General features: G+C 42.5%; 1 protein-coding gene across 6 annotated transcripts in view; it reads left to right on the plus strand.

The window, feature by feature from the left end:
• PDE4DIP (phosphodiesterase 4D interacting protein) overlaps positions 1-25,634 on the plus strand; it is a 1,524,691-nt gene that overhangs the window by 575,047 nt on the left and 924,010 nt on the right. For all 6 annotated transcript variants that reach the window (XM_078686955.1, XM_078686929.1, XM_078686947.1 and 3 more), the window contains one exon: positions 25,347-25,505. In XM_078686955.1, the coding sequence (XP_078543081.1) occupies positions 25,347-25,505 (159 nt within the window). The remainder of the gene's footprint in view (positions 1-25,346; positions 25,506-25,634) is intronic.

The following is a 25,634-nucleotide window of genomic DNA, read 5'->3' on the forward strand; positions in this document are numbered from 1 at the left end:
CCTGTACCAGCCAGCAAAAAGTTGGGGGGTGCCCAGGTCACATGATGACTTTGCAACAAGGCTTCTTTCTGCACCTCTGTTGATTCTTTCTGCATATCTCTTGCTTCTTTCTGCACCTTTCTTCCTCTTTCTTGACTTCTGTAGCCTCTTTCTACATTTTTCTACTTCTTTCTGCGCCTTTCTTCCTCTTTCTTCCTCTTTCTGCGCATGCCTACATCTGTAGGCATAGTTAGAAATTTTCATTTAAAAAAACCTTAGAAATTCACTGAAAAAAACATAGGTTTCAGGGAAGTTATAGTCAGAAATTAGCATTTACAAAACCTTTGAAATTCACTGAAAAAAACCCATAGGTTTTAGGGACGTTATAGTTGGAAATTAGCATTTAAAAAAACCTTTGACATTTACTGAAAAAAACACAGGTTTGAGGGACCTTATAGTTTGTTGGACATATCACTCGTACAAAACCAGAGAAATTCGGCTGTTATAGTTAGTTGAGCTAACTATAACTCGCGCCCCGCAATGCATTGCTGATGATGTCACATATTACATCATTCATGACATGGTCGGTGACATCACTGATGACATTATCCACATAATCTGATGCACCTCCTCACACCCTAATATAACCTTTGATACACCCACTCTAAAATAAATACTACCATTTTTAAAACCACAGACACACTAATACCATCTACTACATACCCACTCACTGATTCCCAGGTCTATACACACATCCACTCATTCACCCATACAGTCTTTCATACATGCAGTCACACATCAATATAACACTATTATATGCACTCATACACCTATACAGATACTCACCCATCCAGAGTTACTAAGACACCTAGTTAGTCATGCAACGACTCAATCACACTCCCATTTAGTCACCTGTATAGTTATATGCACACCATCTTACTTAATCATACAGATACTAACACATACTTACTCTCTTATACAATCACTGATATAAGCACACACTCATCCATGCAGCCACTCTCATAATCACTCACTCTCACATATAGTCATTTATATACTCCAACACTCACATATACTGCGTTTCACATATGTAGTTACTCACATGTACCACTGAAACATCCATTCCCTCACCAACACACCCATACACACACTCACTCACCCATACAGCCCTTCACAGAAGTACTCTTGAACCCATACACCCAGTGAATCACCCACTCACACATCTATGCACAGAGTCACACAGCCCACCCACCCACACAGACACTCAGGCACCCATACAGATACTCAAACAACCAATCAATAACCCATATAGACACTCGTGTAGCTACTTACCAACCCATGCAGCCGCTTACTCACCAACTGACATACTGATACAGACAGTCACACAGTTTAGTCACTAACCAATGCATTCAGTAAGACACGTTTAATCACTCTACTATACAGTCAGTCACGCACCTACTAAATCATCTATTCAGACACTTATACACCCACTCATTCTTTAATACACATTGGTATATATATATATATATATATATATATATATATATATACCAACATATTTAAGCTTTACAGAAATACACAGTCACTGGATGCTGTCATCAGTGATGTAATTTGAGATGTCATCAGTGATGTCACTGACCATGGCATGAATAATGTAATATGTGACGCCATCAGCAGTGCATTGCTGGGGCGTGAGTTATAGCTAGCTCAACTAATTATAACAGCCAAATTTCTCTGGTTTTGTATGAGTGAAATGTCCAACTAACTATAACGTCCCTGAAACCTGTGTTTTTTTCAGTGAATTTCAAAGGTTTTTTAAATGCAAATTTCTAACTATAACCTCCCTGAAACCTATGGCTTTTTCAATGAATATATATATATATATATCTCCCAAAAATCACTGCATTGAGCGATCCTCAGCCTCACAACGCTGGTGCCGTGGGTGGCCGCAGTCGCCACGTTAGTATTCACTCACGATTCCCCAATCACCTCCACATTCGGTTTCAAAGGAAAAACGGCACACCAGATAGGTCCAGGCACAATTAATGTTTAATGTGCACTCTCCAAACAAAGACGACGCGTTTCGGCGTGAAGCCTTTATCAAGTGGCCACCATTTTGATACAAAGCATATTTAAGTCCTTCTTCTGTGCAATAGACATAGTAAACATACGATCGATTTTCGCACATGTAACTTAAACCATACACATTGTAAACTGTAAACTATAGCATGGTATTCTTCTGAAATTAATTAGAAAAATGGAAAGAAGGTTACAATTCATTCTAATTAGGCGCCATAAATCAAGGTTATCGTTCTCAGTACTCATTCGTAACGGCTAGGACTTCTGGGCAATGTAGTTTAAGTGGCAAATTGACGTACCATTTGGCTTAGTAATCTATACCGTGAGACGAATCCGTCATCTCGACATATTGATTAAAGGTGCATATCATTCCAGAGGATTACAAGGGACATATATCGCCCATCAATGATTCACAATTATTTATGACAGTTATATGGGAAATTATATATTCGTACATACTCATGACACCTCTTGGTTTAATAAGACAGAGCCCGTTGGTATTATATAAAACACAAGATAAAGCAGAATTCCGCTAATTACATACCACATAAACATTTTGCATCTTGAAAATTTTGTCTAAAGCAACGGGAGCTCCCTTGCTAGCCTGCGAGAAGGAAACTGCACCTGCGCATTTCATTAGGTGGCCCTTTGCTATGCGAGTGCGGTAATGTGATAAGTGCATGGGAAGGGAAATAAAGTGCAGAAGTGCCTTGTTTTGTCCAATTACAAATAACGAAAGAATGTGCATAATTAAATGATAATAGTGATGTATCTATCCCCTATCTGGAGATACACTAAGTTAGTCACAATGTACTTATGCAGGATATATCAATAGGGCAATCCTGCCCTTCTATGTCAACCCAATTGAGTAAGTAAGACATGTCCCTGTACGGATTCAATAGTCTGCAAATTCCTTACATATCATCTGCCCAGTGTTTTATTAAAAATAGTGCATTTAAAACCTGTTTCAGCACTTGAGCAGAACCTTACATCTCATACATCCAGTTAGTCCTACTGAATTGTCTCTTCTCTAGGTTCCAATGTGTGAGGACATTTCCTCCCCACCATTAAGGCCCCTCGGGATTTTGCTGCCTATGTCTATAATGTGTTTAGACTCAAGTACTCTTAGACGCGTCTCCCGGTCGCCACCCCGTATGTGCTTTGGGACCCTCTCAATTCCACAGAACTTTAGACTTAGATTGTTACTGTTGTGCTTCTCCGCGTAATGTCGAGCCATAGGATAATTAAAATCCTTATTAGAAATTGCGCGGAGGTGTTGAAAAATTCGTACTTTTAGTTGATGTTTAGAGCTGCCTACATACTGGAGGCCACAAGGACACTCCAGTAGGTAGACGGTAAATTCGCTATTGCAGTTAATCTGCTGCTTGATCAGTTTCTTTCGGCCCGTTCCTATTGTGTATTCTTTGCAGTTTTTTCCATTACGATCCGCTTTGCAGCTCCCACAGGTGGTAAAACCAGTGGGTCTAAGCCAATTTGTTTTAGCTATTTCCTGAGGGTAACTGTGTACTAATTTGTCCTTCAAGGACCTTGCTCTGCGATATGTAATCTGGGGTTTTCCTCCCACAAAAGCCCCAATAATTGGGTCTGCCATCAGCAGATTCCAATGTGCTTTCATTATTTTTTCAAGTGTTTGTGACCCTCTGCTGAAGTTGGTGATCATGCGGGGGATATGTGGTGTGTTCCCAGCGGACATTAGTTCTTTTTTGGCCATGCTTGACGATGTTTTAAACAGAGCTTCCTCATGTGTAATTGTCCCTACTTTCTGTTGGGCCTTAGTTAGTACGTTAGATGAATAATCTCGTTGCTGGAAACGTCCAATCATTGTTTCCTTTTCCCTCTCAAAGCTATGTCTGTGCTGCAATTACGGCGAGCTCTTAGTAACTCGCCGTACGGGATGCTGTTCTTCAGCGGTATTGGATGTTGGCTAGCTGAATGTAATACTGCATTACCCGCTGTGGACTTGCGGAATAGGCGAGTTGTGATGGTATTTTGTTTGATTTCTACCACTATGTCTAGGAACTCACAATAGGTCTCACTCATGGTGTATGTGAATTTCAAGTTCAAATCATTAGTCCCTAGATGCTCAATGTACCTCTTCGCCAGTGTCTTGGGGCCATTCCAAATTATAAACAAATCGTCAATGTATCTGACCCACATAACAATGTGGTCAGTATACACTTCCGCCTCGTTGCCCCACACATATTGTTCCTCCCACCAGCCTAGGAACAAGTTCGCTAGGCTGGGGGCAAAACAGGTTCCCATCGCGGTCCCAGACCGCTGACGGTACACCGATTTCTCATAGAGAAAATTGTTCTCTCTTAAATAGTATAGCATCATGGCTTCTAACATTCTGTTATGGTCACAGTGGTCAATATGTCTGCTTCTTAAAAGTATATGCAAGCAGCTACACCTTTGTTTTGATCAATACATGTATATAAAGAACACACGTCCATACTAATCAGTATGTAACCGTCTTCCCATGTGATCCCATGCAATTTTTTCAAAAAGTCAGAACTATCTTTACATTAAGAGTTCAAATTCCGGACATACTCAGCAAGGTACAGATCCAAAAAGATGGAGGTATTCTCTAATAGGCCCCCATTAGAGGACACAATCGGACGCCCTGGTGGTCTAGTAGGATCCTTATGCAGCTTCGGCAGGAAATAGATGCAAGGAATGCGGGGCTGATCCTTCCTTAAGAATTTGTATTCGTCCGTGTCTAACAGCCCAATATGGTACCATTCACCCAATAGTGTGTGATAGTCTCTAATGGTTTTCCTGTATTTTTCCCAGTCAATCAGTTCATAGCATGATGCATCATTTAATCGTTTCATTGCTTCTTGATGGTAATCCGCATAGTTCATTATAACCACATTGCCCCCCTTGTCGGAGGGCTTGATTGCAATTTTCTGGTCATCCTCTAATGTTTTTAGTGCCACTCTTTGTTCTTTTGTTAAATTTTCTCTTAGTGTATTCTTAAATTTGTTTCTATTTTTTTCAGATCTGAAATAATTGCTGAACTGTATGCTTCGATGTTGTCATACGGTACATTGGGATTAAATTTGGTTTTGAGCCGTAGTCCACTGTGTTTTACTTCTTTATTCATGATGCCACATGTTCGCAAAATTACGTGGTCATTCTTTTCATTAGTTTCCCCAACTTCAAGTTCGTACATGTCTTTTAATAGATCCATATCATCAACCTGCAGGTTTATGCTGGTATTGTCATTTGACCTAGTAATAGTTGTTTTTGATTTAGTTCGAGTCTGGTACATTTTCATTAGCTTGAGTTTTCGGATGAACAGAAAAAGATCGATTTCTAGTATCCGTATAGTTAAGCACAGTACTTGGGCAGAAGGACAGACCTAGTTGCAATATCGAAATTTCCGCATCGGTCAAGCTACGTTCAGATAAATGACGACTGTTTTGTTTTCCTGTTGAGCCATCCTGGAAAAATTACCCATGGCGGCCTGTTTTGTGTGTTTTCTTTTTAGTCGTCGTCGTCTTCTTCCACCGTCGCGCGACCTCTTCCTCTGCCTCTTTTTGCCCCTCTGCCTTTCGTTTGTCCTCTGGTTTGTGGTCTGTTCTGTGTCGTTTGCTCCTTGTTTTCCTTCAGTATTTGGAATTCCTGCTGGAAGGTTAGTGGTCGTGATCCTAAAGGGATCCCTGATCCTTGTTCGTTTGATCCTATGCTCACGTCCGAGCTTGAGCCTGTTGACACAGTTGCCACTTTTTTGCCTGGCCAGTTAGCTCTTAATTTCTTCTGGGCCCAGTCGTATCTTTTGGCATATGTCAGTATGCGCCCTTCCACATAATCCTGCTTATCCCTCAGGAATTTCCTCTGCTTCTTTTGTTTAATAGTGTCTTCGTATTCCTGTAATTTCTTTGGTAGTGCTTTCATGAAGTTTTCCACACTTTTATCTGTTTGTAATTGATCCAACTCGTTCTTCAATTCAGCTAAATCTTTCCGTGTTGCCTCTAAATCAATCTGGGCATACTTTACTAGCATCTCCAACATGCCCTTACATGTTTTTTCCATGAATCCTGCCCATTCTGCAAGTAAGTCTTGGTTTGGGTTATCGTAGGTTGGGACTATACTGATCCTAAGTCCTCTGGGTACTCTACCCACCTCCACGTAGTTGGTGAGGGACGCTACTTCCCACCATTTATTTATTCCACGTTTACTCAGTTTTTCAAACAACGCTAATTTCTGCTTCAGAGTAGAGTCTCCACTAGGCGGGGTAGCGCCTTTTGCGGCTCCTTTTCGAACTGTATCTTGTTCTTCACTGAAGAGAGACAATGCTTCGACTGTCCTGGCTTTCTCCCATTCACTCATCATACAACTGTGGACCTCCTCACGCCGCGAGATTTAGTCGCGGCTGTCGCGTTTGTTACCGTTTACAATCGAAGTGCGTGTTATATTACGCGCGGGCAGAGGCACTGCGCTTTTAACATACAGGATGTGTTCAATGTCTGGACCCTCGTTTCACAACGTGACCCGTCACTTCCCACACCCTTACATGCATCGGCAGCAGGCTTACCCGAATCTCTTCTTCAGCATACAGGAAACGGCCGGAATCGCTGTTAATTCACGTATCTCCCAAAAATCACTGCATTGAGCGATCCTCAGCCTCACAACGCTGGTGCCGTGGGTGGCCGCAGTCGCCACGTTAGTATTCACTCACGATTCCCCAATCACCTCCACATTCGGTTTCAAAGGAAAAACGGCACACCAGATAGGTCCAGGCACAATTAATGTTAAATGTGCACTCTCCAAACAAAGACGACGCGTTTCGGCGTGAAGCCTTTATCAAGTGGCCACCATTTTGATACAAAACATATTTAAGTCCTTCTTCTGTGCAATAGACATAGTAAACATACGATCGATTTTCGCACATGTAACTTAAACCATACACATTGTAAACTGTAAACTATAGCATGGTATTCTTCTGAAATTAATTAGAAAAATGGAAAGAAGGTTACAATTCATTCTAATTAGGCGCCATAAATCAAGGTTATCGTTCTCGGTACTCATTCGTAACGGCTAGGACTTCTGGGCAATGTAGTTTAAGTGGCAAATTGACGTACCATTTGGCTTAGTAATCTATACCGTGAGACGAATCCGTCATCTCGACATATTGATTAAAGGTGCATATCATTCCAGAGGATTACAAGGGACATATATCGCCCATCAATGATTCACAATTATTTATGACAGTTATATGGGAAATTATATATTCATACATACTCATGACACCTCTTGGTTTAATAGGACAGAGCCCGTTGGTATTATATAAAACACAAGATAAAGCAGAATTCCGCTAATTACATACCACATAAACATTTTGCCTCTTGACAATTTTGTCTAAAGCAACATATATACATATATGTCATCCAAACGTACACTGATCTCTTCAAATAGCAAGGATGACGAGGCCGTGTGTGGGCTTCCAAAATCTTTGTAAGGCCACCATCAAATGAGTTTCGGCTGAAACACAGCCTTGTTCACCGATGATGAGGTGCCATTTTCAAACATATTTACACATTTTGGGCCAGATGTAGGTAATTTTTATTTACCGACCTCTTAAATACCGAGTCACACCGACTCGGTATTTAAGAGGTCGGAAAATAAAAATACCGAGATGTAGGTAATTGCAGATGTGCAATTACCGAATCGGAAACAGTCGGTAATTTCCGATGTGGTAAATACCGACCAGTTAATGCCCATGCATTCCTATGGGCTTTGAAGCCCATAGGATTGATTGGGCATATACCGGTCGGTATTTACCACATCGGAAAATACCGACTGTCACAAGGGTGCAGGGGGTGTCACTTTGACACCCTCTGGCACCCCCAAAAGAGGCTCGGGTGCCATGTGGCAGGCATACCTGCCCTAAGGGCAGGTCTGCCTGTCATATGGCATAGGTGTGCATGCACACATGTGCATGCACACCAGAAACGGTATTTTACCATCAAGTAGTATTTGATGGTAAAATACCGATGTGGTACTGCTTGTGGGACTCAGAAGAGTCCCACCTACATACCAATTGTCCGGAATCAGTAATGATACCGACTCGGTATTTTACATACTCGGTAAATTTACCTACCGGTAAATTTACCGAGTCTGTAAATTACAGGGCCCTACATGTCAAATTGCTTTTACCGGGTGGTAACGGCCGAATTCGGCCGTTACCACCCGGTAAAAGCCTACCTACATCTGGCCCTTTGTGCTTAATCTGTCACCGCTACAAGGGAAAACAGACTGAAGTCTCTCGCCTCCAGTTTCTTGCCAAATTGCGTTTGTCTTTCTTTTATCATGAACATTACTATTTCATATGTGGTGCTCTGTTATATACATCTCCATTTCCACGATAAGATTTTGTTTTATCAAAATCTCATAGTTAAAATACTAACAATTGATCATTGAGCATTTGAAGTACAGTCCTCCGGGAAAACAGGCAGAACTAAAAATTAACGAAAACCCCTTGAATTACTCAAAACTGAAATGTGACATGAATCTACATTAATTTCATCCCTAATGGATAAACATCAAATTACACTCCCAGATCGCAATTCTGCATGGCACCTTATGACAATTTGTTAAAATTATTGAACGCATACACTGTGGTAAAGCATAAATTTGTGCCTTTAAGCAGCTAAAAGTCTTTAGATTACGAGGACAATTCTCCTCACTTTGCATCACATATCTTCACCACCATGCAGTATATTGTGTATTCTTAAAATTGATCTCCTGTATTACATTATTCATTGTTCATGAATGAACTAAATGAGTTGAATATAATATAAAAAATGTATCAACTGCTAAGCTCATGTTGATCCATTATTACTCTGTCTGTCTCTTGCCATGTCAACCAAACTTTTATAAAAATTCATATTAATATATACATCATCACCTAGCTGGCACCAGTATAGCAGGTCATTGTAATTATCCCCAAGTGGGCTTTTCCGTTTTTCTGCAATTTCGCTGAGAATACATGGCAAAATTGAAAAAGAAAATAAGTGCAGCCTCCCGCACTTGTCTTTTTTTTAATGCCCCCCCCACCCCCCCGGGTGGGGACTGGTCCTGGGGGATGAGTTCATTATAATGGGGGCAGGGGGTGCGTGAGGTCTCCCTCCCCAGGCTGATTTCGGCCTCTGAGACACCGCCTCACGGGGCCCGGCTGTGCAATCTAAAGGCAGGGGTGGCATGCGGCCCCACCCTAGAGCCATGAATGGACCTGGGGATCCCCCATGGGTCAGGCGCTGCTATGCCCCTTGTTACCTACCCCTGGGCCATAGCGGTTTCCCTGCTCGCACTAGTGTGGGCAGGGAAAACTCTGTTGCCTCTTGCTTGGCAGGACCAATTTCAAGCTCCCGCCAAGTGACAGCAAACAATAAGTCCACTCCCAGCGGGCGGGAGCATTAAAAATGCTCCTGCCTGCTGTGAGCACACTCTATATCTATTTCCCCGTCCGCTGTGAAGCGGGCAGGTAAACAATTGAAAAAATGTCTCCCACATGTAGTGAGCAACACTTTTTGCTTCTCGCTGCATGTGGTGGCTCCTGATGGAGGTCGGGAGGCATCCTGGACCACAGGGGCAGTGGGACTTCCCCCATAATGAAGTGGCTGCCCTGGGTGGGCTCCAGGGCACCCACTCGGTATTGGCAGGGCCCAGGGGAATAGGGTCCCCAGCCCAAAATCAGCCCAGGGCCTCCCACTCCTTTAATTATCATCTCGACCCCAGGGGCCAAAATCAAAATCGGCCCTAGGAGGGGGACCATGCACCCCACCTCTCCTTCTATAAACAATAAACAATCCTAACTTCTTGGGATTGGCAAACGCAAAGCAAGTGTGTTTACTCCGCAATTCCACCTTGAAAAACAAGCTGAACTGCATAATGCAGGTGAATCAATCGTTGATCTGTTGAGCACAATCTCTTCTGTAGTGACTGTGATGTGTGGGTTATTTCTTGTCATCTCCTGATAAGATCAGAATGCATGATTTTCCCTTTAAATTACTACGAGTATGCAAATCTCGAAATCACTTGTAAGCTCCCCATATTTGCCCTGCACGGCCCACCTTAATAGTACACAAAGGTCTTACCGCCTTTTCCCATGTTGATGGGCAGCCTACCAAAAGGTCACCAGAGTGCGTTTCCCACCGATTTTGGTGACAAGTTCTTGATGCATAGAAATATGAGGACATCTCCCCCAAAAAAAGAAGCACTTACTTCATATAGTTAAGAGAAAGTGCTCTTGTTTGGTGGAGATTCACCTCTTTGTAGTCTCGTCTTCTCTATAGGAGGATTCATGTTATCACACATTTCTGGAAGAAGATGCTTAAGGAACAATCACATTGCAGAAATCAAATGTACACAAGGTCACTGGAGACATTTCCTCCTGGTCCATTACACAACTGTAGTGTAGACTATGCACAAGACGACATCTGAACTATATAGCACTTACTAATAAACCATTAGAAAGTAATCCAGCCGGGAAGACATTTTGTGCAAAACTGTGGACTCTTGTTTGTAACAAGGGGCAGGTGAGGTTCTGTGCTGACCCAGTCACTCGCACAGCTATTGAACCACCTATACAGACACTCACTCACTCACTCACATACCCTTACAGCTACTCTCACTGGCACTCACAGCCCCGCACAGCCACTCACACACCCTCACAGCCACTCACACACCCTCTCACAAGTTCATAGTCACTCACACACCCACATACACATTCCCACTCACAGAACATATAGCCACTCACACACCTACAAAACCATTCACATACCCACTCACATTCCTATACAGCCACTCACACCCACTTACAGACCCATACAGCCACTCGCACACCCCACTCACAGATCCACACAGCCTCTCACACACCCACTCACTGACCCATAAAACCCCTCACACACCTATAAAGACACCCACACGCACTCGCAGATGCAAACAGCCACTCGCACCCAGTCACTGACCATGCAGGTATTCACATAACCACTAACTGACCCATACATCCACTCACACACCCATATAACCACTTAAACACCCATTCAGCCCCTCATACACCCAGTCACTGACCCATACAGGCACTCACACACCCACTCTCAAAGGTTACAGGTTACAGTTAGGAAATGCAATTGGAAAAAAATGTAGAAATTCACGCACTAAAAAGAAAAGTGACAGGAACATTGTAGTTAAGACATAAACTTTTTTTTAAAAGTAGAAATTCACTGGAAAAAAACAAGGTTACAGGGATGTGATAGGAAGTAGATTTCTTTTAACTTAGAACTTAGAAATTCACTGAAAATAAAACTTTGGAAACAGTGATGGTATAGTTATGATCAGATTTCACATGCACAAAACTATGGACATTTAGCAATTATAGTTGCCAGCGCGAACTATAACATACACCTCTGCAATGCACTGCTTATGACCTCACATATTACATTACTGATAACATGATCAGTGACATCACTGATGACATCTCACATGATATTAGTGATGGTATCATCCACAGAACCATCTCAAGGGGCCGCACAATGGACACATTGTATAAGCCTGCCTCACCACCAGCCTCTTCATTAAGATCATCCCCAGTTCATGACATTCAGGATATCCTTGTTAGAGGTGCAGCAAATACAAACATACAAATAGAGATCCCCATTCAGCTGCATCAGCTATAGACTGTGCAATCGAGTTCCTCCAAAACAAATTCTACCACTTGGTCTGGGCTTCACGGAGCTTGCAAGAGAGAAATGCTTAGCTGTCTTTACAATTGGCATCTTCTTAAGAAATACAAACCTGCCCCACAAGATCCTGTGTTTGTGTACCAGGAGCTGAAACTGAACTCTGTCAAAGTCTCTGCAAAACATTAGAAGCATCCATTTGCACCAGAGACATTTGTTCCACATGAGAAAGAAAATAAGAAGTTGGATACTGTGGCAGGAAGGTCTGTGGTTTAGCAGCAATAGTCCTCAAATCAGCAAGTGACTCTGCTCTTCCCGGCAGGTATGACGGAGCACTCACTATGTGAATTCCTGCTCGCGTTCGCAGACGATCTTCCAAGAGATATAGGACAAGACTTCCTTGAAGGTTTAAATGAGGAACAGATTGTCTCTAATCAGGTCATAACTTGCAGCCATCATAACAGCAGACCTAGCCACGACTACCTTCATGGTGTTGCTTTATGATAAGCATCATGACTTTGTCTAACATCACTGACGCCACGTGCACAAACAAAAAGAATGAATTTGTTTTTTTCAGACTCTATATTCTTCAGCCAACAAATGGAAAAAAATAAAAAGTATTACGAAACTCCTAAATCAGTGAGTCTAGAAGAGAAGCGATTTTAACGTTTGTAGTTCTGATGTATGTCCACCAGACCGAGGCACAGAGTTCTAACTGTTCAATGGCTACTACCTCCAGCCTCAAGGGCAACAAATATAACACCACCAGTCCCAATATCTTCGTAGGCCTACCCATGATGGGTGACAGCAGCCACAACAGTCTTGTAGAGATCTCACATTAGGAACCTAACATTCCCACAACAATAAACAATGAGCAAACACTCCATCCACTCTGTTCGCCACTCATGCATCTCAAAATCTGGAGAAGTGGGAAAGGATTAAAAGCAACACATTGGTCTTACAAATTAACCAGAGAGGCTTCAACATACATTTCAAGTCTCCACCCAAAATTCACCCATAACAAGCTCCAGAACATTAGCTGGTTCAGCTTCAGGTGAAATAACAACTTGACTCCAAAAACGAACAATAGAACCAGAACCCATATTACAAAGAGAAAATGTATGCATTCAAGTTATTTTTTGGTTCCCAAGAGAGGCCCCAAGCAAGAATTCAGACTTATTCTAGACCTGAAGCAAACCAACAATTACATAATAAAGGAGAACTTTAGGATGCTATCATTACATCAGAGCAATCCTCACCTAAGGAAGGCAGACTGTATGTTCTATGTTGTGGGTCTTCAGGATACATTTTTTTCACATTCTGATTGAGAAAATTTACAGGAAATGTCTCTGCTTCCCTATTGGCAAAACGCACTAGCAACATAAGGAGCTACTGTTCACCTCAAGTCAATACCAATAACATTCTCCAAAGGCTCTGCAGTAGTTGCATCCACACAAGCACATTTAATGTATACCCATACTTGGATGATATGCTAATAACAGCTCTTCATGCATGCCAAGTAGAAAAGGATTTTAACTCACTGTCATATTAGACCAACTACGTGATGTTTCACTAACTAATAGATCGTGATCTACTTGTAGCTCTCCTGCTACCTGTAAGTAGCTCTCCTGTTCACAGTCCAGCCTACTAAATTAGAGGCTTTTGCGTGGTTGAATTAATATATCTATACCAAAATTGAAAAGCTTGTATTTGTGTGCATTTTAAAAATTCAAAAGCTAATATTAGGAGAAAAATGAATTTTCCAAATATAATTAAAGCTTATATTTGAGTGATTCAAATCATGCTGCATTGGGGGAGACTTTTTTCGATTACCATTAATTTGGTGTCTGATGCATTGCGGCTATGGCTGTTACAGATTACCCATAAGGTAACATACAAGCGGCCTAATGCACTGAGGGGATCACGGCTGGCCATCCCACACTTAATGGCCACTGATGTAAACTAGTCTGATGTTGTGTAATAACATTAGTAGTGTGGGGTGATTTTCATTGAATATAAGTAGCTTTTTTGCCAAAAAAATAGGAGACCCCTGGACTAGGTCTTTGTGTGAATCTAAAAAATAAATCAAACATGTCTCCAGGCCAAGTTCTGGAGCATCTCTCAATACCATCACTGGAGAAGTATTTCCTTTGGATGCCAGAGTGTGTACCATTTCTCAGAAATGGCACCAATTAAGACACACCACCAAGCCATCCGTGAGATAAGTTTCCTCTTTCCTTTGATCCATGGCTTATTGCATTTTCTTAGTTTCCAATGCTCATCTCTACATGCAACCACTACAACAATGTTTGGAAGACCAATGGTTGCAACATCACAGCAATTGGAAGACAGAATATCCTTTACTTAACAAGCTCAATAGTTCCTTCACTGGTGGCTCAACAAGTAGACTCTTCTCAAAGGAGTCCTATTTCACTAAGATCCTCCTACTATGTCCAGTGTGACAGATGCTTCCCTCACTGAATGGGGACCAGATGCAAACAATCTTACTATTCAGGTTTAGTGCTCTCCCAAACAACAACTATACCACATCAACATTGTCGAGCTCAAAGCAGTTCACCTAACTTTCAGGGCCTTACTTTCAGGTGTAGCTACAAACAAATTTTTAGTACAGAGTGACAATACCACCACCATTTACTATTAAATCAAACAAGGCGGAACAAGATCAAGAACTCTAACATTAGAAGCCCAAACAATTTGGAGTTGGTTGCTAGCAATAAATGCATTTCTTCAAACTGTTCACCTGTTCTACAAAACCAACAGGTGGATCTAATTAGTGGGTGCTTCTACCAAAATCTCGAGTGGAAGCTCAACAACACCTTTGATTCCATCTTTTGAGATTGGGGTTATCCAGAAATAGACTTATTTGCCAAGGAACAAAAAGCAAAAGGCCTGTACTATGGATCAAGAATGTGGAACCCATAGTTGATGGGCAACGCTCTTTCGATTACTTGGTTGAACAGATTTCTATACACTTCCCATCAATACCACTAAAACCATCACCAATCAAGTTTAAACAATACCTCTCAACCATAATCCGGAGTAGGAGAGGGAGTGGTGGTGTCCAGAGCTACTTTTCCCTGTCACTTAGACCCCACAATAAATACCAATCAATTATAATCCTTTGACCATGAATGGAGGAAAGATCCTCAACCCCAACGTACAATCCTTGAATTTGCCGGCATGGTACTTGAGTTCATATAGTATTAACACTTAAATTTACTCCCAGACTGTATGAGAAGTCTTATAGAAGCAAAGATAATATCTACAAGTTAGGCATTCAACTGGAAAAGATATGTGCTTTTTGTTCCTGGTAAATGTTGTCCTTCCCATACAAATTGCACTTGGCGCATTCCAAGCTTCTCTTTGCTTCCTTTCAAGTGCATGTAGCTGCCATAACGGCTTATCGCACAAGTCCAACCCAAAGGTCATTCTTTACAATTCCAGTAATCAAAGACTTCTTGGAAGGACTAAAAAGATTTACCCTCCAGTTAAAAGCCTCCTTCAACATGGGGGATAGATTTTGTTCTGTCTAAACTTATGGCTCCTCCCTTTGACCCTATTCATTAGGCTACATTGCAGCATCTGCAAAAAGAACTATTGGTGGACAGAATGCAGAACAATGTCATACATTCACCCCAGTACCGAGATCTGGGCCTAAATCCATCGTTTTTTTGCTCACCATGCCATTCCAGTTTGGACCCAGCCATATGCAAATCAGTCTTGACCCTGCGCCCAATGGGAACAGTCCAGCCCAAACTGCCAGGCCAGGTCCTCACTGGACTGGAAGCAAACATCCTAGGACCGGTTTCGGGGTTTCACCCCTCTTGAGCCAGGATACCTTGATTCCAGTGGCATGGAGAACACGGGACTCAAGTCTGAGCATACCCGTTGCCATGAGGCACAGGGTCAAGACAGATTTGCATATGGCCATGTCTGAACTGGGGTGGTGAGGTGAGCAAAATAACAATGGATTAAACCCAGATCTGTGATTGGGGGTGAATGTTTTGCCATTGTGCAACATTCCGTCCATCGATTGTTGTTTTTACATTGCGGCATGTTTCATGGAAGTTTGTTTTCCTAGTTGCCGTTTCTTCTGCACGAAGAGTTGGTCAGATACAGGATTTATCTGTTTTTGAGCCTTTCTTAATTTCCCATCACAGTAGGGTAATCTTAATGGTGCATCGTTCTTTCCTACCTAAGGTCATATACAATTCCATCTCAACTTAAACTATTTCTCTCACAGGATTTTTCTCCTATCCATCAGTTCCAGCAGAGAGATCTTTACATTCCCCAGATCTTCAGAAAAACAAGTTGTCTTTTTGTAAATTATGGTCCATTGCAAGGAGTACTAGTGTTCTCCATATGGACTGTTTCTTGATGGTTTGTAGCCTGCATTACTAGTTGTTACCAGTTAGCAATCAAACCTCTACCTGGTAGACCCAGAATTTATTACGTAAGAGAAGTGGCATCCACCGCTTGGGTTAGGACTGTTCCTCTCTAAGACATATGTAAAGCAGCAACCTGTTCATACCTTCACTAGGCATTATGGTCTTCATAAGGTTCTCGACCTGACTCATTGAGTCAAGCTCCATTGCTTCATTTTCTAGTTAAGATACCAAAACCTCGTCACAGATATACCGCAAGCTTTAATTACAAACTGCCTTGTTTCTCTTTACATCAACATCCTTGCAGTGGAGCTATGATTGCTACTCTGTTTTACGTTTATGACAATGGGAAGCTTCTGCTTTTCTTAGAGTTCTAGTGTCTGCTAATGCACCTTTGACAAAACAGGTTAATTTTTCTTCATTTTTTTGTTACAATTAGAGCAATGTTTTCAAGTTAACTTAACTATATAACACATTTCTACACTGCATGCTGCAATATGGATATTTTATTTACACACACACACACACACACATATATATATATATATATATATATATATGCTGTAAAAACCAAAGGTTACAGGGACGTTATAGTTAGGCTTATATTTCACACGTATAAAATCATAGACATTAAGCAGTTATAGCTAACTCAGCTAAGTATAACTTAAGCGCCCGCATTGCACTGCTTATGACATCGCATATTTCATCACTCATGACATGGTCAGTGACACCACTGACATATCAAATGGCATCACTCATGACATCATCCAGTGACTGTGAGTGTTAAACGTGTATACTAAGCTACCTCAAAAGTTAAATTAGTTTAGTTTGTGTAGTTCTAACAAGTGATTCTATTTTAAAACCTTGATTATGTGAGTCTCTGTGTACTTTGTACATGCATGTGTGAGTGGCTGTGTTTTTTGGCTGTGTTTTTGGTTGTATTGGGAATAAGGTGGTGTGTGATCAGCTGCATGGGTGAATAAGTGGCTGTGTGAATGCCTATGAGATGAGTGAGTGGGTATATAAGTGGTGTGTGGATGAGTAAGTAGGAATATGAGAGACTATAGACGAGTGACTGGGTATGGGAGTTTTTGAATGGGTGAGCTAGTGACTGTCAATGGCTATATGACTGAATGGCTATATGGGGGAGTATGTGGGCGTGTAAGTGGCTGTAAATGGTGAATAACAGGGTGCATGAATAGTTGTATGGGTGAGTGAGAGGGTACATGAGTGGCTATATGGGTGCGTGAATGGGTGTTTAAGTGTGTGTATGGGTGTAATGAGTGGCTGTATGGGTGAGTGAGTGAGTGGGTGTGTGAGTGACTGTATCGGTAAACGAGTGTGAGAGAGGCTCTATGGGAGACTGGTTGTCTCAGTGACTGTTAAGGTGACTGAGTGCATGTGTTAGTATCTGTGTGAGTGAGTGTGTGAGAGTATCTATACGAGTGAGTAGTTGTATGAGTGGCTGTATGAGCCAGAGGGTGTGTGAGTGGCTTTATGCATGTTTATTTGTACAGGCTTCGTGAATGGGTCTATGAGAGGTTGTTTGGGGTGTGAGTGGTTCCGTGGATTGATGTCATCAGTGATATCTCTATCCATGGCATGAGTGATGTAATATGTGAGGTTATAAGCAGTGCATTGCTGGGGAATAAGTTATAGTTAGCTAAGGTAACTATACCTTCTAAATTTCTAACTATAACGTTCATGTAACCTTTATTTTTTTCAGTGAATTTCAAAGATTTTTTAAATTTTATTTCCTAATTTTAACGTCCCTGTAACCTTTGTTTTTTTCAGTTATTTTTTAAAGGTTTTTTTATTTCTATTTCCCAACTATAACACCCTTTTAACCTTTGGAATTTCTAAGATTTTTTTATGGAGTTAGCTAACTATAACATCCCTGTAACTTTTGGTGTTTTTAGTAAATTTCTACAATTTTTATTTGTATTTCCTAACTAGAACCCCCTTGTAATCTTAATTTATTTTAAACCTCAGTGATTGAAAAAAAACCAATTTCCTAACGGTAACCTGTAACATTTGAGAATGAGTCTGTGTGTGTGTGTGTGCATGAGTGTCTCATTGGGTTTGTGAGTGAGTGTGTTAGGATTTCAATGAGTGAGTGGCTATGTTTGTGGGTCTGGGAGTGGCTGCATAAGTGTCTCATTGGGTGTGTGAGTAAGTGCATAAGTGTCTAAGTGTGTCTGTGATTGGGTACATTTGTGTCTGAGTGTGTGCATGAGGGTCAGAGTGAGTGTCATAGTGGGTCTGTGAGTGGGTGTAATAGTGTCTGAGTGGGTTTATGAATGCCTCCATGAGTGTATGAGTCAATCTGTGAGTGAATGCATGAGTGTCCGAGAGTGGGTCCATGAGTCTCTGAGCAGGTCTGTGAGTGGGTGTGAGAGAGCATGAGTGGTTCTGTAAGTGGGTGCATGAGCTGAATCTTTTCCGGAGCTTCCCCTCAACCATGTTCAAGTGCAGGCTTTACGAAAGTGACAAAATCAAAATATCTTCACCTGCTGCTGGGCAACCTTCCATCATTGTTCCAGTTGTCTCCATGAAACATCCACAGAAAACAAACCACTGTCGATTATGCAGAAAATCAAAAGAGGATGTGCCACATTTACTCTGCATATGCGGGAGACTAAACAATGAACGAAGAATTGTATCAAAACCTGCCCTAAGGAATAAGGGGATAAGAACATGCAGGCAGGTAGTGAAAGCATGCTATGCTTTGAAGAAGGAGATGTTCAGCTAGCCTGCCATATGGTCTAATTTATGGGTACAGGGGAAAAATTGTTAAACACCAAGACTTAGCTAACCAATTTGGCCAACATATTAGGCACCTAAGATTTAGCCACTGCTGCCTTAGCACCCAAGAGAGTCACCTCATACGCCGCTGATTTCGCACCTTGCTCAGTCTAGCTGCTGGCAGCCCCACTTAACAACCTGCGGTCCTAGAATGTGCTACCTAGGAGTAAAAACTTGTAAACGGCGGGCCTACACATTGTCGACAACCTGGTTTCTCAATAGAACTGCAGTTCCGTACCCTTTGATTTTAACTAATCCTTTTAACAAAAACGTCACTTTCGATAAAATTAACTGCAAACGCTGGTACACAACTTAGGGTTTTAACTCGAAAATGTGTCTAATATTGTTTTGCTAATGCAAATATTTTAACTCAATCTTAATTATGGTTTTACAATATGTAGACATTTTGATAATGACGTTTTAACACTTCCATGCTAATGACAAGGTCAACTCGTCATGGGTTTTACCTGCCCTGTGCTTATGACGAGTTGACCTTGTCATGAACAATGGGGAATCTGAGATTGTAGCACACAGCGGGAAAACCCCTTAGCAGCCAAGGTGTTACTGTTGCAATGGTTTTAAGTAATCACGCAAATAAAGATATTACGTACTATATGACGTGCTTCTTTCTTTTGTCCTCATATTCCTCGGCAAAAAGAACCCACCACCAAAATTGGTGGTAAACATGCTGTTGGTGAGCTGTCCATCAACTGGTAAAAGGTTGGAAGACCTTTGCATACTCATAGTAATTTTAAAAAGAGAACCATGGACTCTGCTCTGACCAGGAATGGACAAGGAAGTATACACTCGTCACAGACACATACAGATTGCGCTTCAATATATCAACGATGCATTCACCTCCACAAAGGATTTCATATCATCTTTCAATGCGGAATTGCTGAGAAAACACACTTGCTTTGCCTTCGCCAAGCCCAGGAGGGTAAGATCCTTTGTCCTTTACAGAAATGGGGCTTCAACTAGGGCACCTGCTATTCTTATATTTGTAAGTGCTACTTGTTAAGGTTTAATTTCTGTGAAATGAGCATCATGGCCAGAACGGAAGCTCACCTGCCCATTTAACCAGCAAGACCCCACGGTTTTGCACAAAATGTCTACCCAATGGAAGTACTTTCTAATGGTTACTTAGTAAGTGCTGCCTCGTTGGATAAATGTCCAGCGTGTATTCTACACTACAACTGTGTAATGCACCATGAGTAAATGTCTTCAGGGACCTTGTGATTATTTCTCTTGCTACGTTATCCCCTGGGCCCAGTCTCAATTCAGTGTGGGAGGGAGGCCATGCAGCCCCCTTTCCTGGGCTGATTTTGGCCCCGCGGACCCCATTTCTCCGGGCGCAGCCTTGTCATCCAGGGCACCCAGTCCGTACCTTTCGGGACCCTGAAGAGAGCCTGAATGCCCTGCTGTCACTGCCCGCTCCCTGCTTCCGCTGGGAGCCGGCATTGGTCCCACACATAGGGAGCTGCTAAATATGTAGTTCCCTGCATGTGGGAGCAATCTGAAAACTCCACTTACAGCAAGCAGTAAAGGTTTGACGGCCCGCTAATTATTTGCTCGAACCCCCCGAGGTGGTGGTCCCCGGGGCTCAAAATAACCTTTGGAGGTGGGTCCGCGCATCCCCCCTCAAATATGTAAATAAAGCCCCAGCTCGTCCACCCCTCTCCTTTTTTAACAAATGCCTCCAGGACCCGGCCCACCCAGGGGCTCTTGTTTTAATTGAAATTTCACAAGGCATACATTGTATTCATGTTCTCAATGCAATACAGTAGGCAAAGCAAAAACTATAAGAAAAAAAAGGCGGCAGGGAGATCGGTCTGGTTTATATGCAGTCTTTTAACCTCTTGATCAGCTCAATGGGTGACACATAAAGGGACAGTTACAGCTTTAGGCGTGGTCACAATCTGACATATAATATATACACTGAGAAATTATAATAATTGATGACATACCCCCAGCATTGAGCATATGTTACAGGGACCCTTCAGGCATTTTGAACAGTAGCAAGGGCCTCCAGCCTTACAAGTCGCTTTGGGCGTGCTTGACACCCTTGGGGTATCTGAGTGCCTCTGACACAGAAAGGCAGCAAAGGCAGACCAGATATCTTTGGGCCTGGACGCAGGGGGCATGAGGTCTCAGTAAACTGTTCTTGGCAATACGCCACATATGTTATTCATGTCTCAGTTTTGGAGATGGAGCGCCTGGTCCTCTGCATGGCCACTCTATGCTTAGCTAGTGAAAGTAGCATGGCTATGAGGCGATGGTCTGCAGGGGGGGGGCATCTTTTACATATCCTAGTAAGCTCACTAGGGGGAGTGTATCAGTGTGTGCCCAGTAATTTTGTGCACATGTGCAAGTATTCCCCCCCACTATTGTGCTATCGATGGACACCCCCAAGCAAGATGAAGGAAGGTGGCTAGCTAGGAGGAATAGCGTGGGCTGTTAACGTCTGTACTTAAACCCATATGAAGGATTTGCATTGGAGTACGATAAGTATGATGCAAGTATTTGAAATGAATACGGCGGAACCTGTAGTTAGGCAGTAAAAACTCCAGGTGGTCACAACAACAAACCCACTGCTCATTTATGTTAGGAGATTCCATATACCAAATCTGTTTTCCAGTCTGCTAGGGCCTTAGGTACCATCACCAGAGACCTTTGCATAATGATATAGAGACTTGTTATTAGTTTGCCTGAGAATGAATCTGTAATTATGTGTTCTAGCGCAGACCGAGTAGAAGGATGCGCCAAAAATGATTCATGAAGTGCCCGGCATGTGGCACGTAATCAGTAGTATAAGAGGGTGTACTAAAAGGAGTTTGGTGCAGCTTCCCCTGCGCGTGGGGGAGAAATAAACTCATTGTCTGGATACAAATCTGCAAAAGTGACAAGTTTGAGCTTGCGTGCCAGTCTAACAGCCCCGCTGTCCAATGGGGTAGGCGGGGGGGGTTGGGGGATTATACGCCTGTTTAAGTGACTGGGCATGAAGGAGACGTACCTTTGCCCTTCCACGCATACCGTTTCATGCCTACCTGAGGGTTTCGACTGTGTTTATCTCTTTTTTTGGTTTACTATCAGTATCTTAGAGTTCAGCAGATAGGGTGTGGGGCCAGCGTGGTCCTTTGTATGGTTGATATCGTGCCGGGTACAGCCATAAGTGTAAGAATTGGGCTTGTGCGCAATAGGCATAGAGTTTGAAATCTGGTGCTCCCATTCCCTGTTGCTCTAGCGGAATATTCTGAGAGACCCTAGGTTGTTCATCCCCCCATATCAGAGTAGTTATGCTGGTCTGCTGGCGCCTTAAGAATGGTGATGTAAGTAGGATGGGCAAATTAACAAACGGGTATAGTAATTTACGCAAGGGCCATTCGACACGCCAGAGACCGGGGTAACTTAGACCATGCCCACACCCTCTCCACCAATCAAGTGATTGTCCGACCATAGTTTGTGCTCCATATCTCCTGCAAGTCCCTGCTAATCCAGATCCCCAAGTATCTTATTCGGACCCATTGCCCACTCCAGTGGGTACTCCGTTTTGAATGGTAGTTTGCTTCCTGTCAATAAGTCAATAAGAGTAGTACAGACTTGGCCCAGTTTATATGACCCCCAGATAGCGTACCATAGAGAATTAGCTTGCGAGTCATAGGGGCTAAATTCTCCTTTGGATTTTGTACATACATGGTTATCTCTTCTGCCTACAGAGAAATTACCAAGCCCCTAGTTGTGAATCCCAGTCCCCTGTTTGCATGGTATTGTTGTAGGCACGCGGCTAATGGTTCAGTTGCTATCGCTAACAGGAGGGGCGATATCAGACATCCTGGCACGTACCTCGATTTATATAGAAAGGGTTTAATATGTGGCCATTTAAGCACACTCGGGCTCTGGGATTTGTATAAAGGGGATGTTTCTGTTGTATGAAAGTGGGGTTTAGGCCCAACCGGGCTAGTAGAGCAAATAGATATGACCACTCCAGGAATCCTATACCGTGGTGGCGTCGAACATGGGAGCCAAGGCAGGCACCTGAGGGACGATGTAGTGCATAATGGCAAATAGGGTATGCATGTTGTGGGAAGTGGATTGCCTGGGTATGACTCCAGATTGATCCGACTGCACTGTTAATGGCAGGAGGGGTTGAACTTTACTGGCTAGCAGTTTAGCATAACTTTTCTTGTCAACATTAATCAGTGACAGGCCCCAGTATGAATCACAGCTATTGGCAAGTTTCCTGGGTTTTAATATTGTAATAATGACTGCCTCCTGCATTGAAGGGTGGAGAGTCCCACATTTCAGCGCCTCTTGATATACGGCCAGTAGGTGTGGTGCTAGAATTGGGGCTTATGTTTTATAGAAGGAGGAGAGTAGTCCTTCTAATCCCTGAGCCCTATCTCCGCCAGGCTCTGTATTACCTGTGTAATCTCTTCTATAGTGAATGGCTCATTGAGGTATGCACGATAATGCCCTCTCCAGCCATAAGAATTGGATTGTGTTATAATCATCCACTTTAGGGGGCGTCTGATCTGCACCAGAGGTGTACAATCTGGCATAACATTTAGTCAAGGTGTCGAGCAAGGCAAATGTCTCCCTCTAGCCTTTTCAGAGTGTTCCTGGTGGCCTTTAGTACCCCAGACTGTTCGGAAATGCATGCGTCCCTGATTACCATTTTAAAAGCCTCCCATAATGTTGACGCTAATTGAACAATATTGCTATTAAGAGTGAAGTGAAGTATTCTAAGAATCTCTTTGTTGACTTCCTTCCGGAAGACAGCACCTAATAGGGCCTCCTGGGGTAGCTGCCAAGCAAAAGCTTGGAGAATGGATTGTGAAATTTGCAACCGTCATATTACTGGGGCGTGATCGGATAATGTGCGTGGTAAATATGTACTCGCGGTTGTCCAGTTTATAACATCAGATGAAACCAAACAGGAATCGAGTCTGGACCATGCATTGTGTTGCGCCGATATGCATGTGCCCTCCCGAACACGCGGATGCACCTATCTCCAAGCGTCGACCAAGAAATTCTCCTGAGCAATTGCTTTAAGCACCACAATCCCCCTTGGGTGTAGGCAACAGGAGGAGCCAGATTGATCCAACGCATCGTCCATAATAGCATTAAAATCCCCACCCCAAATTACGTTTTTATTGCCCAGACTTGTGAGTTTGGACCAGAGATCCCTAAAAGACTTGCGTTCTCACAGTTGGGTTCATAAATTACCTCCTGTCTCGCCTTTCTCCCCAGCAAAAAACACTCTCAATAATAACGTATCGGACTTCCGTATCAACTGTAGATCGGGCGGAGGCCCATCTGAGCTCTCTACTATTAAAATTGCCAACCCCCGGTATAGTTGGAGTATAGTTGGAGTATGTGAATGAAAAAGTGTCACCCCATCATCTGGCCCTTAGCCAAGTTGAGACGTGCTGTCTAAGCAGATATGTATTCACCAATCGTGATTTCGTACGGTCATTAAGACCGCAAATGATCAATATTAAACATGTGGCAGATGCCATAATGAGCTTGTTAAGTTGCGGGCGCTAGCGTTTGGCCATTCCGGTGGACAAGGAGTTGCAGTCCCTCTAGCCTGTATGCCAGTAAAACAGTAACCTTTCTCCAAAACCCATTGACAGGGACACTAGGCATCAGTCGCAAATGAGGGCATGCTTTGTGTGGCTCTGTAGCTCATGGGACAAGTCCAGGACCTTTCATATTCAGGATCAGGCCTCGATCTCAGTTCACATGCTTAAATTAGCATGGCGACAGGGCCACAGTAAAAAGACAGGGTGCATAGGCATGGCACTAAGGGCAGAAAAACTTTCCACATGTAATCCCAATGCAGTCGGCCATGTTGCAGAAGTGAATTCTTAATCACTCAGTCACAATCCAACCAGAGTTGTGTTTGGTAGGTTCTGTTCAATATACAATAAAATCCCACAGTTTTGACCCTCTGCATTTTCATCAAGACCTTGTTCCCACCTCCAGTCTTTTACTTTCCGCCTAAAATATGCATAATTTGACTTTGCATCTCTTCTACTCTAAAGGATCTACCAGTCCTTCCTGTCATCTTCTGACAACACTTCCAGATTTAGGCTGAAGGCAGCTTACTAATTAGACCTGCTTATTAAAAAAAACGCTAACAAAAAGCTTAAAGTTATATTGCCAGAAGGAGGTTTTAAATTGCAAATGCTATAGAAGCTGAAATATTAATAGTAAAGAACAACGTGTTTTTCTCTATAAAATCATATTTTGAAGAATGGAGTATTTAGTTGTTGATTGTACATCTTCTTTTTTAACACAAAATCACTCCTAGCTATGAATCACAGGCCACTTATGTTGTATCATTAAACATTAATGTGTTTTTTAGGACCTGCGTGCTGCTTTGCATCAATTACAGGCACAGCTGCAGGAAGCACATGAGCAATTACACACTGTGCAGGTGCAGAATAACAATGTAATTCAGGAGCAGCAGCTGACCATTGAGCGCCAAAATCAAGCCTTGCTTCAGAAAGAACATCTTCTACAGGTATTGTGTGGTTTAAACATCTGTCAAGCACACAGGCTTTTAATTATATTGCATGCTGCATCCTTTATTAAATCATATATGAGAGCTGTTTACGTATTGGTTAATGCATCAAAGCCATTTATCTTTAAT

The sequence above is a fragment of the Lissotriton helveticus genome, chromosome 1_1 (assembly GCF_964261635.1).
Source record: "Lissotriton helveticus chromosome 1_1, aLisHel1.1, whole genome shotgun sequence".
Taxonomy (NCBI): Eukaryota; Metazoa; Chordata; class Amphibia; order Caudata; family Salamandridae; genus Lissotriton; species Lissotriton helveticus.